Source organism: Scyliorhinus torazame, chromosome 10 (genome assembly GCF_047496885.1).
Source record: "Scyliorhinus torazame isolate Kashiwa2021f chromosome 10, sScyTor2.1, whole genome shotgun sequence".
NCBI classification, from domain to species: Eukaryota; Metazoa; Chordata; class Chondrichthyes; order Carcharhiniformes; family Scyliorhinidae; genus Scyliorhinus; species Scyliorhinus torazame.
In genome coordinates, this window is record NC_092716.1 from 40251763 (window position 1) to 40269945 (window position 18183).

General features: G+C 47.2%; 1 protein-coding gene across 6 annotated transcripts in view; it reads left to right on the plus strand.

The window, feature by feature from the left end:
* Positions 1 to 18183, plus strand: part of adat1 (adenosine deaminase tRNA specific 1) — a 63974-nt gene that overhangs the window by 16645 nt on the left and 29146 nt on the right. For 3 of the 6 annotated variants that reach the window (XM_072517966.1, XM_072517964.1, XM_072517965.1), the window contains exons 4-6: positions 10159 to 10213; positions 15177 to 15304; positions 17058 to 17769. In XM_072517966.1, the coding sequence (XP_072374067.1) occupies positions 10159 to 10213; positions 15177 to 15304; positions 17058 to 17769 (895 nt within the window). The remainder of the gene's footprint in view (positions 1 to 10158; positions 10214 to 15176; positions 15305 to 17057; positions 17770 to 18183) is intronic. The other 3 variants (XM_072517968.1, XM_072517969.1, XM_072517967.1) reach the window with 2 other exon arrangements.

The window sequence follows — 18183 nt, forward strand, 5'->3', positions numbered from 1 at the left end:
AACATGCTCCGCAGCTCCTCAGGTCCACCTGGGACTGGGACATGTCCCCCAGTGACCGGGACATGCTCTGGAGTGCCATGGCAATGCTTACGTGAGACTGGAACATGCTCTGTAGCTCCTTAGGTCCACCTGGGACTGGGACACATTCCCCAGTGACTGGGATATGCTGCTGAGACCCTCAGCCGTGGCTGTCACTGACTGAGCCACGCCTTGGATACCTCCACTCATGCTGCCGTCATCGTGCACCAGGCTCTCCACTGCAGTCGCCAGCCTAGCAGTGTTGGCCTCGTTGCCATGCATTGCCAACGCCATCTGCTGCGCCCGTGGCCTTTGGGATTCCTCCAGTTGGCAATGGACCTTCTGGAATGTCGCTGACAGCCCCTGTGAATCTCACGTCCGCACCCTATCGTCTGCAGCAGCTCCGGGTAAACCTGGTCCAGAGGTTCAGCATCTAACTGGGACCCAGCTGGGCCCTGCGATCCAGTAGACCCCCATTTACTGTCTTCCCCCGGACATTCCTGTCTCCACCTGATGTGCATCAGCAACTGTGCCCATCATATTGTGCCCCAGAAGTCCACTACGTTCGCCCAGCAAGGTGTGTGTCTCTGCTCTGGTAGAAGGTGGGGATAATAGCTATGATGCGAATATGCTGGTCTCCTCGGAGATCCCCTCTAGGGTGTTCTCTTCATAGAAGTGCAGAAGGAGGCCATTCGGCCCACCGAGTCTGCACCGGCTCTTGGAAAGAGCACCCTACCCAAGGTCAACACCTCCATCCTATCCCCATAACCCAGTAACCCCACCCAACACTAAGGGCAATTTTGGACACTAAGGGCAATTTATCATGGCCAATCCACCTAACCTGCACATCTTTGGACTATGGGAGGAAACCCACGCACACACGGGGAGGATGTGCAGACTCCGCACAGACAGTGACCCAAGCCGGAATCGAACCTGGGACCCTGGAGCTGTGAAGCAATTGTGCTATCCACAATGCTACCGTGCTGCCCTCTTGGGAGGCAGAGGGGAGTGGGGGGACTATCCCAGATGGGCCGGTATCATCGGATGGAGATCCTGCTGGAGAACAATCATGTGGTCAGTGAGAGGGCCGGATCATTCAGCCTGGCATTAACAACTCGCGTGTGACAGGTCAACTGGGTGGGGGCCTGGTGGATCCTCACCTCTGCGCCCTACTCCAACCTCTACGTTGGTGACCGATCTGTTCTCGGACACCCCCGCGACCACCAGGGCCCATTCCTTGTAGGGGCTGAGGACTCCCCAATGTTTGTTGTGGGCCAATGGCAACTTCTCCTGTGGGGACTCAGAGGGTATTGTGAGCCACAGATTTCTTTAATTGCGCGGAAGGTGGGGGTGGGGGGGAGGGGGGGGGTGGTGTTGCGGTGCAGCGCAGGCGTAGACAGATGCCTGGGGTCAGTGGCCAACATAACTGTGGTAATACCAGGTATTGCAGTACCTGAGAGGTGAATGACCATTGGCTAGACCGCAGGGTCTACCATTGGATAATGTACATAGCCCCGCCCTGAGAGGCGGGGTATAAGAACCGATGCCGTCCCAGCAGCCTTCACTTCTGTAACATCGCTGCTGGGTACAGTTCTATCTGATTAAAGCTGAATCGATACGACTCCTCGTCGTCTCAAGAGTATTGATTGTGCATCAATTTAATCAGATAAGTACTTTTGAAGGATGCACCTCCGCATCAAGCCGGCGTGCCTTCAGCTCAGCCCTCACGCAGAAAACTCCGCCGCGATTTTTAAGCATTGGCTGGCGTGTTTTCAGAGCTACCTCGATACGGCTGCCGACACCCCCACGGTAAGGCAGAAGATACACCTCCTAAGCTCGCGGGTCAGCCCAGCGATCCACCCCCTGATCGAAGGGGCGGTGAGCTATGATAAAGCCATGGAACTGCTGGAAGGACATTACATTCGTCCACTGAACCAGGTCGACGCCCGTCACCTGCTGGCAAAGAGACGGCAGAGCCCAGATGAGACACTCAAAGACATCTACCGGGCACTGATAGTGCTGGGCCAAAACTGCGGCTGCCCAGCGGTGACGGGGAACAAGCACACTGAACTTTTAATTCGAGACGCTTTCGTGGCAGGTCTGGTTTCCCCCGACATCCGCCGAAGGCTCCTCGAAATGGACACACTGGGCCTCACCGAGGCCCGGGCCCTGGCAGGGTCCATGGATGTGGTGTACAAGAACGCCCTTGCATACGCTCCCACGCGCACCGCGCCCCCGTGGGCTGCGTGGCACCCGCCGCGGCAGGCCCCCCAGACATACCCGCTTAACCCGCAGACTTACCCGCTAACTCCGCAGGCCTGCGCGGCAAGGCGCCCCGCTACCGCCGCCGGCCAACGCCGCTTCTTCTGCGGCCAGGCGAATCACCCGCGCGCACGCTGCCTGGCCCGCACCGTCACCTGCAAAGGGTGCGGTAAGAAAGGCCACTATGCCGCGGTCTGCCTAGCCCGCGCGGTGGCAGCAGTATCCAGCGAGTACCCACAGCCGTTTTTCCAGGCCCCTGCTGTTCAACCACAGCCGGTTTTCCGAGTCCCGACTGTCCGAGGCCCACCGCACTACTTCTTCCCAGCCCCGCTGGCCCAACGCGCACCGCAGCCCTGGTCCCTCCAGGCAGCGTCGCAGCCGCGGCCATTTTGCCCGCCGGCAACCACGCTGGAGGAGTGCGGCGAGGGATTTTGTCCCTCGCCGGTCCAATCTTCGGAGTCCCCGACCCCGGACTCCATGTGCGATCCATGGCCGGTGCCATCTTGGATGGGGCCTCAAGCCCCCAGCACGGCTGGCTACGCGCTGCCCGACCAAAACTCCTTGCTGCAGCTGGCCTGCGCCACGCTGGAGCAGTGCGCGCCGCCATTTTGTTCCTCACCGCCGCCATTTTGTTCCTCACCGCCACCATTTTGTTCCTCACCGCCGCCATCTTCGGAGTCCCCGTCCCCGGACTCCATGTGCGATCCATGGCCGGCGCCATCTTGGATGGGGCCTCAAGCCCACAGCACGGCTGACTACGCGCTGCCCGACCTAAACTCATGGCTGCAGCTGGCCTCCGTTACTCTGGACCAGAGTCGGCCCCGAACGCTAGCGAAGGCCACCACTACGATCGCCATCAATGGCCACGTGACATCGTGCCTCATCGACTCCGGGAGCACGGAGAGCTTCGTCCACCCCGACACTGTAAGGCGCTGTTCTCTGGTCACCTATCCCATCCAACAAAGGATCTCCCTGGCCTCCGGGTCACACGCGGTGCAGATAAAAGGGTTCTGCCTCGCGAACCTCACCGTCCAAGGCAGGGAATTCCGCAATTTCCGCCTATACGTGGTGCCGCATCTCTGCGCAGCCACCCTTCTGGGACTGCATTTCCAGTGCCACCTACAAAGCCTGACCTTTAAATTTGGCTGCCCTATACCCCCCCTTACTGTTTGCGGCCTCGCGTCCCTTAAGGTCGACCCGCCTTCCCTGTTTGCGAACCTCACCCTGGATTGCAAACTCGTCGCCACCAGGAGCAGACGGTATAGCGCCCAGGACCGGACCTTCTTCAAGTCCGAGGTCCAAAGGCTGCTGAAGGAAGGGTTCATCGAAGCAAGCAACAGCCCCTGGAGGGCTCAAGTCGTGGTGGTAAAGACCGGGGAGAAACATAGGATGGTCATCGACTATAGCCAGACCATCAACCGGTTTACGCAACTGGACACGTACCCTCTCCCCCGTATTGCTGACCTGGTAAACAGGATTGCGCAATACAAGGTCTTCTCCACGGTGGATCTCAAGTCTGCCTACCACCAGCTACCCCTCCGTAATAGTGACCGCCAGTACACTGCCTTCAAAGCAGATGGGCGGCTCTACCACTTTTTAAGGGTTCCCTTCGGTATCACAAACGGGGTCTCGGTCTTCCAGCATGAGATGGACCGAATAGTTGACCGGTACAGCTTACACGCAACGTTCCCGTATCTTGACAACGTCACCATCTGCGGCCATGACCAGCAGGACCACGACACCAACCTCCGTAAATTTCTCCAGACCGCGCACCTCCTAAATCTGACCTACAATAAGGAGAAGTGCGTGTTTAGCACCGACCGTCTAGCCATCCTAGGCTACGTAGTGCGAAATGGAGTCATAGGCCCCGACCCTGAACGCATGCGCCCCCTCATGGAGTTCCCCCTCCCTCACTGCCCCAAGGCCCTAAAGTGCTGCCTAGGCTTCTTTAGCTACTATGCACAATGGGTCCCTAATTACGCCGACAAGGCTCGACCCCTGATCCAATCCACAACCTTCCCCCTGTCGACGGAGGCCCGCCAGGTCTTCTGCCGCATCAAAGCGGACATCGCAAAAGCCACGATGCGCGCCATCGACGAGTCCCTCCCCTTCCAGGTCGAGAGCGATGCGTCCGACGTAGCTCTGGCCGCCACCCTCAACCAAGCGGGCAGGCCCGTGGCTTTCTTCTCCCGGACCCTACACGCTTCAGAAATTCGCCATTCCTCGGCCGAAAAGGAGGCCCAGGCCATAGTAGAAGCTGTGCGGCACTGGAGGCATTACCTGGCCGGCAGGAGATTCACTCTCCTCACGGACCAATGGTCGGTTGCTTTCATGTTCGATAATGCGCAGCGGGGCAAGATAAAAAACGACAAGACCTTGCGGTGGAGGATCGAACTCTCCACCTTCAATTAAGAGATCTTGTACCGTCCCGGGAAGCTGAACGAGCCTCCTGATGCCCTGTCCCGCGGCACTTGTGCCACTGCACAAGTAGACCGCTTCCGAGCCCTTCACGAGGACCTCTGCCACCCGGGAGTCACCCGGTTCTTCCATTTCGTTAAGTCCTTACTCCTGCCTTACTCCATCGAGGTGGTCAGGACAGTCACCAGGGACTGCCGAATCTGCGCGGAGTGCAAACCGCACTTCTACCGACCAGAGAGGGCGCATCTGATAAAGGCTTCCCGTCCCTTTGAACGCCTCAGCATGGACTTCAAAGGCCCCTCCACCGACTGCAACACTTACTTCCTGAACGTGATTGACGAGTACTCCCGGTTCCCATTCGCCATCCCCTGCCCAGACATGACCACAACCGCCGTCATCAAGGCCCTCCAAAGTATTTTTACACTGTTCAGTTTCCCCGCATACATTCACAGTGATAGGGGGTCCTCCTTTATGAGCGACGAGCTGCGCCAGTTCCTGCTTAGCAAAGGCATCGCCTCGAGCAGGACGACCAGCTACAACCCCCGGGGTAACGGGCAGGTAGAAAGGGTGAATGGAACGGTCTGGAAGACCGTCCTGCTGGCCCTTCGGTCCAGGAATCTCCCAGTCTCCTGCTGGCAAGAAGTCCTCCCAGTGGCCCTTCACTCCATTTGGTCCCTGCTATGTACTACCACGAACCAGACACCTCACGAACGTCTCCTTGTTTTCCCCAGGAAGTCCTCCTCTGGGACCTCGCTCCCAACCTGGCTAGCGACACCCAGACCGTCCTGCTGCGGAAACATGCGAGGGCGCACATAAGTCTGACCCGTTGGTCGAGAGGGTCCACCTACTTACTGCATGCCTACCCCCAGTACGCCTACGTAGCGTTCCCCGACGGACGCCAAGATAAGGTCTCCCTTCGGGACCTGCTGCCCGCCGGAGCCCCACGCGCGCCCGTGCCGCTGCCCCCCCCCCTCCGCAGCACCTGACCGGAGGGTCAGTACTGCCGCCGGAACCCCGACCCAGCGCCGAACAGGCACCGACGCCCCCTACAGGCGCCCCCGCCCATTTTTCGCCCCTACAGCGCCACCTAGGGGTGACAAAACTGCCTGGGAGGAAGACACCACGTTTCCGGAGTCACAACCGCCGGGGCCCTCACCAGGATCGCCGCCGAAACTTTAGACGCTCCAGTAGGATGACCAGGCCACCCGATCGTCTGATTGCAGCACCATGAAAAAATAAACAACACAAGAACTTTCTCCGTTACCCTCGACTGCATGGTACCTGCAATACCTGGTCCTACCATGCAAAGGCGACAGTACCACTGGCCATCACCCCGCTGGCTCCTTTTTTAACAGGGGGTGAATGTGGTAATACCAGGTATTGCAGTACCTGAGAGGTGAATGACCATTGGCTAGACCGCAGGGTCTACCATTGGGTAATGTACATAGCCCCGCCCTGAGAGGCGGGGTATAAGAACCAATGCCGTCCCAGCAGCCTTCACTTCTGTAACATCGCTGCTGGGTACAGTTCTATCTGATTTAAGCTGAATCGATATGACTCCTCGTCGTCTCAAGAGTATTGATTGTGCATCAATAACCTTGCGGCCCGGTGGAGGGCGTTGATCTTCTTACAGTTCTGGGTGATGGTCCTCCTGGTGGCGCTCCGAGCTGACTGCCGTTGCCACTTTCTCCCAGGCGATACTGGTTGCATTGTGGCTGACCTTCTGAGCCCCTGGGGGGGGGGATCTTACATTCATATAATGCCTTTAATGTAATGGAAGATCTAAATCTACTTCACAGGAGCATTATAAATCAAAATAGGACATCAAGCCACATAAGGAGAATTAGGTCAGATGGTCGAAAGCTTGGTTAATGAGGTAGGTATTAAAGAGTTTCTTACAGAAGAAAAGCAAAGTGCAGAGGTATAGGGAAAGTATTCCAGAGGTAGGGGGCTGGGCAACTGAAGGCACGGCCATCAATGGTGAAAACAAGGATGAGAATTTTAAAATCAAAACGTTACTTGACTGGGAGCCAATGTGGACCAGCGAGCACAGGGGTAATAGAGGAATCCCAGGACTCATTTATCTTTACTATCGTTGGGCCATAAAACTACAGTATTCTTTTGCAAAGTTCATCTCAACTACACCAATGGAAGGAAGCGTTGAACAACACCCAAACATTGAGAAGACATTCCAAAGTGTTTTAATGTAAGAGAGAATGGACCATACAGTAGTGGGTGAATTAGATGTGCTCAGATACATCGTCAAAATTGTAAATTTTGGTATCCTTTTAAAGGTGGGGAGAAAAGGAACGAGAATATAGAGCTTTACATCAGGGATTCTTGAAGATTTACCACCAAGTGAGAAATGCTAGTAGTAGGAAGATTAGGGGACATTGTAAAATTAGGATGGAGTTATTGGAGAAAAAGTGAATTTGATGCAACAAGTGGAGAACCATGGCACATAGTGGAAATTGGACATCGCAAAGGAGTGGGAGATTTCACATTGAGTTTGTCCACCATTGTGAAACGCAAGACGAACATCTTGAACAGTTTGACAATCAGGCATTTTCTCCACCCTCATTTAACAGATGAATACAACAAATATTTAGATTTATTAAGAAGATTTTGAATTCAACTCTCTGGGGTACAGGAAGTCAGTGGAAGTTTGCCAGCAAAGGAGTGATGGATGAAGTGAAACTTAGTGCAATACAGAATTTGGGCTTGGACGTTTGAGCAAAGTCCTTGGGGAAAAGCTACTTTTCTACATTTTTATGGGATTTCAGGATGCCAAACAAATACTGGCAGAGCATGTTAATCAATCTATCTGCAAGCCAAGACCTAAAAATGTACACACTGGAATCAAAACAGACTGTAATTTCCTTGAGGGATTTATCTATTAAAGATAAATTACTTTTTCTTGCTTGCCATGCCAAGTATCCAACTACAGCAAAATCACATCAAGTCAAACCCGAATGTCACTAAATTCCAGTTATGTTGATTCCGTCAACCATTCTCATCAGGAGGATAGCAAATTGAATAGGATGGTGTCTTTAATAAGCCTAAATTCCACATTGCTAACTCTGGATTAGCTGAACTTGGCTTTTAACTGCACTGAGCAATCAGAGCGGAGTTAGATGATACAAAGACCCTAAATTATGTAGCACTGGGCAAGCTGTCATTTGACATTGCGATCTCCCTGTGAAAGGATGTGCCTAAACCTGTGAGAAGGTTAAAAATGCTATCACTGAGAGAAAGGTGAGGTTGATACAGCAAGTGGAAAAACGTGGCGCGCAGTTAAAAGCGGAAGTTGCAACAGAATGGGAAATTTCACCACTGAGTTTGTCCACCATTATGAAACACAAGGTGAACATCTTGAAAGAGTTTGACAAACACACATTTTCTCCAGCATGGAAGAGGATGAGAATGTGGCCTATCCTGACTTTTAAGCTCTGCAAAGCAGAAAACACTTCAATCTCTGGTCCAGCCCTGCAGGAAAGGGGTATTGCTCTGGCAAAGAGGTTGGGCCGCACGGATTTCACCTGAGTGATGGATGGCTAGACCAATTTGAGACCAGGCATGGCATTGTCTTCTGCGTGGTGAGAGTACGATGGTTACCAAGAGACACTTTTAACGTGGATTCAGCTGAACTATCTTCTGACAGACCACTCTTTGATGCTTGAAGGTGAAACATGTAATGGTGGAAAGCGGAGCAAGGAACGGTCACTGCTATGGTCTGAGCTTACATGAATGGCAGCAAAAAGCTACCACTTCTTGTGATAGGAAAATCCAAGAAGCCACATTGCTTTGTGAATGTCAAGACATTACCTAGACAGCGTGAGGCTAACAATATCTGGATGATCTTCAGCATTTTTGATGCATTTTTTGTCTTTGGCTCCCAACACCATGGCTAAGCTCTGAATGCCCAGCCGGTTTCCCTAGCCGTGCTGCAAAGGCAGTCAAGATGCTCTGGAATTTCACACTGCAGCACGAAAACACCAAAAACATGTTTGGGTGTATTGGAGACATGGCAGACTGTATCATGGAGGCCCAAAAACGGCACACCAAGCAGAAAAAGATTATGGAGTTTTCTGGAGCTAACTCCGAGCGGCATGGTGGCACAGCGGTTAGCACTGCTGCCTCACAGCACCAGGGACCTGAGTTCAATTCTGGCATGGGTGACTGTCTGTGTGGAGTTGACACGTTCTCCCCACGTCTGCATTGGTTTCCTCCGGCTGCTTCGGTTTCCTCCCACGGTCCAAAGATGCACAGGCTAGGTGAATTGGCCATGCTAAATTGCCCCTTAGTGTCCAAAGATGTGCAGGTTAGGTGGGGTTATGGGGATGGAGCAGAGGTGTAGGATTAGGTTGGGTTCTCTTTCAGAGGGTCGGTGTAGACTTGATAGGCAAACAGGCCTCCTGCACTGTAAGGATTCTATGCAGCTCTCAGCCTTTTGCAATGTCAGCTCATTGTATGGTGCGAACAAATTTTTTAAGACTTTCTCACACATTTACTACTTTATTGTCTTTTCATGCGGCATCTGAATCTTGTTTTTTTACATATACTGTGTAAATACATCGGGTTACAAAGAACTACATTCATTTGGGAATGCAGCCTCCTTGCCTATTACGATGCTCCGCTTAACAGTAATTTGGCCTGGGATTCGACTCATCAAGAATTGTACTGTAGTTTACATAAGTATTTGTGAGAGGCTCCTACACCAACTGCAGTGCTACTGAGTATAAGAACTGTATCAATTATACTTCCTTATCCCTTCCCACAAAAGAGCCCAGGACAGCTGCAATAGCCCAGAGCAGTCTTGCTACTTGGAATGACAAGATGTTGGCGGAGGCAAAAAGTAGCAAAACCCATAAATGGAGAAGGACTGGCACTGGAACAATGAAGAATGGGAGGCCATGGAGTGAGCGGCCTGTCATGTTCTGAAATTGTAATGGAACGGAGAGCAGAAGGCATAGCTGGACAGGTTACAGAAGTAGTTGGTATCTAATGGATATGGCATTTAGATCTCATTGCAAGTGCCAAGCACATTTCTAACTTCCAACCAATCAGAACCAACCAATGAACTCTGACCAATTGGCTCGGACTTGATGGTAACATGTCCGAAGGTTAATCACAAAATTCAAAGCTGATGTTTTTAAAAACATTTAGAATACCCAATTCTTGTTTTTCCAATTCAGGGGCAATTTAGTGTGGCCAATTCACCTAACCCGAACATCTTTTTGGGTAGGTGGGGGTGAGACCCACGCAGACACGGGGAAAATGTGCAAACTCCACACGGACAGTGACCCGGGGCCGGGATTGAACACGGGTCCTCAGTGCCCTGAGGCAGCAGTGCTAACCACTGCACTGCCGTGCTGCCCCGCTGATGTTTTTGAACATAAATTGATTTGTGCTGCATTGTTCCCCCATATATGTTTCATATTTTCTAAACCTATTTTCCAGGTAATGTAGTTAATGACAGCCACGCTGAGGTGACTGCTCGACGTGGGTTCCTGAGGTGAGAATTCTAGCAACAGAATGTCCACAAAGTAAACAAAATTTGTACTGAGTTCTTTGTAAGTTATTCTGCCTACAGTTTTATTAAACTATAAAATTGAACAGACCTGTTACATGGGAAAGATCTAGAGGAAATACCTTGTATAAAAAATAAAATTACCTTTGTTTTTAAAAATGCTGAATCATCACCTAAATGGATGCCTATGCGAATACGTTGTGTCCTAACCGGTAATCCACTCTGCTGGAAGACATTTCAAGTGGATCTGGCGAATACAAAAATCAGGTGGCACAGTGGTTAACGCTGCTGTCTCACAGCGCCAGATACTCGGGTTTGATTCTGGCCTGGGGTGACTGTGGAGTTTGCACATTCTCCCTATGTCTGCTTGGGTTTCCTCCGGGTGCTACGGTTTCCTCCCACAGTTGAAAGTTGTGTAGGTTAGGTAGATTGGCCATGCTAAATTTACGCTTGGTGTCAAAAGATGTGCAGGTTGGGTGGATTGGCCATGATCAATGTGTGGGATTATGGGGATCGGGCGGGTGAGTGGGCCTAGGAAGAGTGCCTTTTCGGAGGGTTGGTGTAGACCCAATGGGCCGAATGGCCTCCTTCTGCACTGTTGGGATTCTATGGAACATTACCCCCCTCAGACAAATTGAAATTAGGAGCAAGAGGGCCACTTGGCCCCTTGAGCCTGCTCCGCCATTCAATAAGATCATGGCTAATGTAAATTTAACCTTAACTGCCTCTCCCGATAACCTAACACCCCTTTGCTTATCAAGAGTATTATTACTTCTGTCTTAAAGACAAATAAAGACTCTGCTTCAGCCACCTTTTGAGGAAGAAAATTCCAATGTCTCAACCCTCTTGGGGGAACCGTTTTCCTAAGGAACCATTTTCCTAATCACTGTCTTAAATGGGCTACCCCTTATTTTAAAACAGTGGGCCCTAGTTCTCGATTGCCCCACAAGAGGAAACAACCTCTCCACATCCACCCTGCCAAAACCCATCAGGATGTTAAATATTTCAATCATGTAGGTCTTAGTCTTCTAAACTCCAGCGGATACAAGACTAGCCTGTCTAGCCTTTACTCATAACACAGCTCATCCATTCCAGTTAATAATCTGGCAAACCTTCTCTGAACTGCTTCCAATGCATTTACATCTTTCCTTAAATAAGGAGATCACTTTTGTACACAGTACTCGAGATGTAATCTCATCAGTGCCTTGTATAACTGAAGCGTAACCTCCCTACTCTTGTATTCACTTCCCCTTGCAATAAGAAGTAACATTCTATTAGCTTTGCCAATTACTTGCTGCATGTGCATACCAACCTTTTGTGATTTCTGCAGCTGGATACCCAGATCCCTCTGTATCTCAGAGCTCTGTAATCTCTCACCATTTAGGTAATATACATATTTTTTATTTGTCCTGTCAAAATGGACAACCTCGTACTTTCCAACGCTACACTCCCATTTGTCAGATCTGTGCCCATTCACCTAACCTATCTATATCCTTTTGTAGCCTCCTCTTTAGAGCTTACTTTGCTCCTATCTGTGTCATCAGCAAATTTAGCAAACATACCATTGATCCCTTCATTCAAATCATTTATATAAATTTAAAGAGTTGAGGCCCCAACACTGCTCCCTGTGGTACACCACTCATTGCATCTTTCCAACCAGAAAATGGCCCATTTAAGCCTACTCTGTTTCCTGTTCGCTAGCCAATCTTCTATCCATACCAATATGGCCCATTTAAGCCTACTCTGTATCCTGTTAGCTAGCCAATCTTCTATCCATACCAATATGCTACCCACTACACCATGAACTTTTATTTTCCGCAATAACCTTTGATGCGGTACCTTATCAAACACCTTCTGAAAATCTAAATACACACATCCACTGGTTCCCCTTTATCCACAGGAGTTGATACTTCTTTAATAACCTTCAATAAATCAGTAACATGGATTCCCTTTCACAAAACCATATTGACTCCATCTGATTACCTTGAACATTACATTTAGTAGCTTCTAACTATTTTCCTGTGACAGATATTAAGCTAACTGACCTAGCGTTTCCTGCTTTCTGTTTCGCTCCCTTCTTGAATAAAGTTACATTAGTTATTTTCCAATCTAATGGAACCTCCCCGAATCATAGTGAATTTTGGAAAATTAAAACCAATGCATTAACCATCTCACTAGCCACTTTTTTAAGATCCTAGGATGAAATACATCCGGACGTGGGCCCTTTGTCAGCCCACAATTGTTCCAACAATTTGCTAAGTACCACTTCCCTGGTGATTTTAATTTTCTTCCACACTTCCAATTCCTGATTTACAGCCATTTCTGGGATGTTACTTCCATCCTCTATAGCGAAGATCAGCACAAAATAACTCTTCAATTCATCTGCCATCTCCTTATTTTCCATGATTAATACACCAGACTCACTTTCAACAGGGCCACCATTTAAAAAAATATCTGTAGAAACTCGTACTCTTTGTCTTTATATTTCTTTTTTTTAAATCTTTTTATTGGCATTTCTCATATTTATAAACAGTTGTGTATATACACATCACATTTGTCACGCCCACGATAATTTCCTTTATTATACAGAGAGGTTTATTTTGTCCTTCGTTTAACTGACCCTATGTGCATTTTGTTGCCCTCTGGATTGGTCTATGGTTCCTCCCCCCCTTCCCTTCGGCTGGGCTTTTCTTTTATTTTCCGGACAGAATGGAAATAAAAAGGGGGGGGGGGTACCTCTTGTGGTTTCCCCACCTTCCTTTTTCCACATTGGAATGTATCCACTCTGTGTATTCTGAAATAGCCTCTTAAATTTCTGCCACTGTATCTGTATTGACCTATCCCTTAACCTAAATTGCCAGTTCATTTTTGCTAGCTTTGCTTTCATGTCCTCGTAATTGCCCTTATTTGAGTTTATTGGTCTCAGACCCACTCTTCTACCTTCTTAAACTGAATGCAAAATTCAATTATGATCATTGCTATTGAGGGGCACCATCACGGAGGTAATTAATTAATCTTATATTATTACACATTACCAGGTCTCATATAGCCTGCTCCCTGGTTGGCTCCAGAACGTGCTGGATTAAGAGGTTACCCCAAAAACGTTCTGTGAATTTGTCATCTACGCTACTTTTGCCCATCGGATCATTCCAGTCTATAAACTTTCTGGCAAGCTCCCATTATTTCTTCTTTGATACCTCATCCTACCGTGTGATTACTGTTTGGGGGCCTGCACGCTACAATTTCAATTGACTCCTTTATCATTCCTCCACTCTACCAAAGATGTTTCCATATCCTGGTTTCCTGAGCTTCGGTCATCACTCTTTATTTGGCAAATGTTGTCTTTAATTAACAGAACCACGCTTATACCTTTTCCTAACTATGAATCCTTCCTAAAAGTCACATACCCTTCAATATTCAGATCCAAACCTATGCCAGCCTGCAGCAATGTCTCTGTAATGGCCATTGGGTCACACTTACTACTTTTGTTTAGAATGCTACAGGCATTCAGATCCAGAGCTTTACATTTTGTCTTTTATTATTTTTGTAACCTTTAGCCTTATCTATTGATTCACTGTTAGATCTGTACTCTCTATCCCTTCCTGTTATGGTCTGTTTAGCATTTTTCAAATTAATACCTTCTTCCGATAAGGACCCAGGTTCAATTCCAGCCTCGGGTGACTGTCTGAATGGAGGTTCCATTTTCTCCCCGTGTCTGCATGGGTTTCCATGGGTGCTCCTGTTTCCTCACACAGTCCAAAGATGTGCAGGTTAGGTCAATTGGCCATGCTAAATTCTGTCCCAAAGGTTAGGTGGGTTACAGGGATAGGGTGGAGTAGTGGGCATAAATAGGATGCTCTCTCAGACTCGATGGGCCAAATGTCCTCCTTCTGCACTAACATTTTATGATTCCAGTATAGTTCAGGTGTAGACTGTCCCAACAGTACATTCTTGACTTCCCACTACTGGTGCCTGTGGCCCACAAACCAGAACCCATTTCTCCCTCACTAGTTTTTGAGCCACGTATTCATCGCTTCAATTTTTGGTAGCCTGTGCCAATTTGCACGGAGTTCAGGTAATAATCCAGGGATTATAATCTTTGAGGTTCTGCTTTTTACTTCCGTGCCTAGCTTCTCATACTCTCTATGCAGAAACTCTTTCCTGGCTCTACCTATATCATTGGTACCTATATGGATCACGACAGCTGAACCCCTATTCTAAAGGCCCCCTGGAACAAAGTGTCTAATCTCCCACCTTGATGTGTTGCAGTGTCTGCAGCTCAATGACTCTGAGCTGAAGTTCCTCTAGCTGCAGACATTTACTGCAGATGTATTTGTCTGGATCACACAGAAGTTCACGAGTTCCTACCCATACTTCAGCCACCGCACATTACCTGCCCTGCCAGCTTGATAGTGTTTAATTCATCAGTGAATTTGATGATTAAACTTTAATTAATGTCTCTAGTCTTGTCTGTGCTTTTATTATTATTTCAATAAACATTCTACTTACCCCGATTGCAATTCCCTGGTTAGGATAAATAAGAAATATTTACCAGCCAACCTAATAAACGTTACGACAATTAGTAAACCGTACTACTATTAATAAATCATTACAATTACTAAAATTACCCCAGCTTTTAAAAATAAATTAGAAACATACTTCACCAACCAAACAACTACTTGTGTTTTTCTCTGATGCAACGCTTTTCTTCCTATTGGGTTGGTCGGCTCTGGAGCCATGGATTGGATAGTGTTTAGGTGCTGTTGTCTGCCTCTGCATCCTCCTCTCTCCTTCTGTTCAAGTAAAAGAATACTACATTCACCTACTATTTGAAAACATTGGTATTAGCCACATACTCGTACCAGATGGATAAGAGTAAGCAAAAGTGAATTTATTTGTTATTATGTTATTTGCTATTGTGCATTTCTGTTTCTTTCCTGAATTGCAGGTATTTATATTATCAACTGAAAGAGGCATTTAAAGAGAAAAATAGCATCCTGGCTGCAAGCAGACACAATGGAAAATGCAATCTGAAGCCAGACATTTCCTTTGTGTTTTTTATGAGTCACACTCCATGTGAGTAAATCTAATTAATCTGACACTTTGTGATTATTTAATTCTTAAGCAGTCTCGAGGGGGGGGGGGGGGGGGGGCGGAAATGGATATTTGAAACGGGTGTTCTATTCTACATAAACATGCAACTCACTTAACTATGTTCTGGTTGCAGACTGATCCCACTTGTGCTGTGATTCACAGTCATCCAGCTTGGTGTGGCCACTAGATCTGCTTTGTTATTGAGTATGTAGTTTTACAGCAGTTGAGGTAGAAAACTCTGTTATTCCATTCAGTTTTATCCCATAAAAGCTGTTACCTGTTAACAGATCATTGGGACACTTGGAAGTTTTCTAAAGCTAAATGCAGTAGCCTACCTTGGTTCAAGCAGAATATTAGCGGATATCAGGAAAATAAAGGGGATGAAGCTTATGGAAGCATTCTGATAGGTCTAGGAATCAGATCCTTGAATCACAACTAGAATATCATGTGTTTATCTCCCAATCTTACAAATAATTACTGTGTGATTTTGCTAATTCTTCATAAGACAGTTAGTTACGAGGGTCACACGCAATAAAATGCTCAACTATCAGACATTGCACAAGAAATTGCACTTTTCTTGTAGGTCAGGGTATGTCACCTTGTGGTGCTCTACTTTGCCCCTGTTAGTCTTGTAGTAAGACATATAGGTGGTCTTGTGTGATTGAGCATAATCTAACAGGTATAGAAATAGCTGAAACACCGTTTCATGATTACCATAATGAAGCAATTATTGTATCATAGCTCAGTTGGCTGGAAAGCTAGTTTGTGATGCAGAGCAGGTTCAATTCCTATACCAGCTGAGGTGTGGTGATCCTCAGGTTAAATCACCACCAGTCAGCTCCCCCTGTCAAAGGGGAAAGCAGCCTATGGTCATCTGGGACTATGTTTACTGATCTGTAGTTCCACATTTATCTGTTCCTCCTTTCTCTGGGGTTATGTTTGCTAACTTCCAATGCTTGGAAACTGTGCTAGGATCTAAGGAATTCTGAAAAATCAAAACCAAATGCACCACCATCTCTGCAGCTGCCTTTGTTTAAACCCAAGGTTGCAGGTTGTCAGGTCAAAGGGTTTTGTTGCCACTTAGTTCCATTAATTTCTCTAGAAATAATTCTCTTACTTGCATTGATTTAAGTTCCTCATTCGCAGTAGACCCCTGCTTCCCCATTATTTTTGGAATGTATTTTGTGTCTCCTACCTTGAAGTAATACAAATCATTTATTTAATGCGTGTACCATTTCCTTACTCTCATCGTAATTTTATCTGACTTTGCCTATAATGGCCCTGTAATTGCCTGGAATTTACTTTCACTAATCTCCTATTTACATACCTATAGAAATGTTTATAATCTATTTTTGTGCCTCTTGCTAAATTACACGCATATTCTCTTTTCTCCTTCCTTTTGAATTTCTTGGTCCTGTACTGTTGAATTCTAAAATCCTCCCAGTCTCAGACTTGGATATTTGAGTCAAATTATAAGCCTCTTCCTTTGATTTAATACTATCTTGCAACTCCTCTTGTTTGTTAATCACCTTAAAGGAATGTATATATTGCAAATTGCATCTAGTGATTTAGGCATGTGTTAGCCAGCCCAACGTTTTGTTTTGCAGTAATTCTATCAGATTTGTTTTGAGGTTTCTGAGCTTTGAGTATTTATTCCTGTAAGGTTATAAAGATAATTTTGTCAATTAAAAGCTTTTAAGTGATTTGAATAGAAACCTTTGTGTTGCTTTTGCAGGTGGTGATGCTTCCATTATCCCAAAAGCAGAACATGAGATCACACCTTGTCCAAAAATGACAGCAAAGGAAACTGGTGAATTGAGAGAAAAATCTGTTCAAGATAATAAAAGCGCTGAAGTTGGACCGTCGTCAAATAATGAAGAGTACCCACAGGACAGAAAACGGAAGTGTGTTAAAAGTCCCACACAGCTTTCTGTAAAAAGAGTAAAAAGTGTTCATGAAAGTGGAGACTGTGTGTCTGGGTGTAGAAGTGTTTCTGAAGGAAAACCTTGTCATCCATCTGCAGAAGGAAGTCTTGGTGTCAGGATCAATAATAATCACATTTGTGCAACAGAAACAATACATCTTAGTAGCCATGATACTGCTGCACCTCATATCGCGGGTGCACTGAATGCAGATGAAAGCAAGCAGATGCAAATCAAAGTTTCAGACATACACCGAACTGGGGCTAAATGTGTACCAGGTGGCCTTCAAGATCCCCATAAGCCTGGAGTTAATTACCACTGTGTGGAATCATTGAGGGTGAAGCCGGGAAGAGGTGACAGAACATTATCGATGTCCTGTAGTGATAAACTTGCTCGTTGGAACATCCTTGGCTGTCAAGGAGCACTTCTCATGCATTTCTTTGAAGAGCCTGTGTATTTCTCTTCTATTGTAGTGGGACAGTGTCCATATAACGAGGAGGCCATGAAAAGAGCTATACTGGACAGGTAACAATAATTTACTTTTGTAAAGAACACAAAGTTTTCTGGCCTTTCTGAAGAAGTGATAATACAGTCTACTCCAAATAATTAGAAATCTGTTAATTGAACTGATCTAATAATTCAATTTCATTATTGGACAATTCAATTTTTTATCTGGAATAAAGTACGTGAATTCATTGTACATACAGCATTTAGTTCCAAAGTCCAATGTGACAAATTGTATTATTTTTGCCGGGCTGGCATGTTGAATATATCTCGCTCTGATCCTGTTGGCTAAATTCAATCCACTTTTCATTTTACAAATCTCAGTGGAGCCTGTGACAGGCTTGGCTGTCATCCCATAAGTAGGATTGCATCATGGCTAAACAGGAAATACAATTTGTCATTAAAATCTGAAAAGTAAAGGTTACTATTGAGACT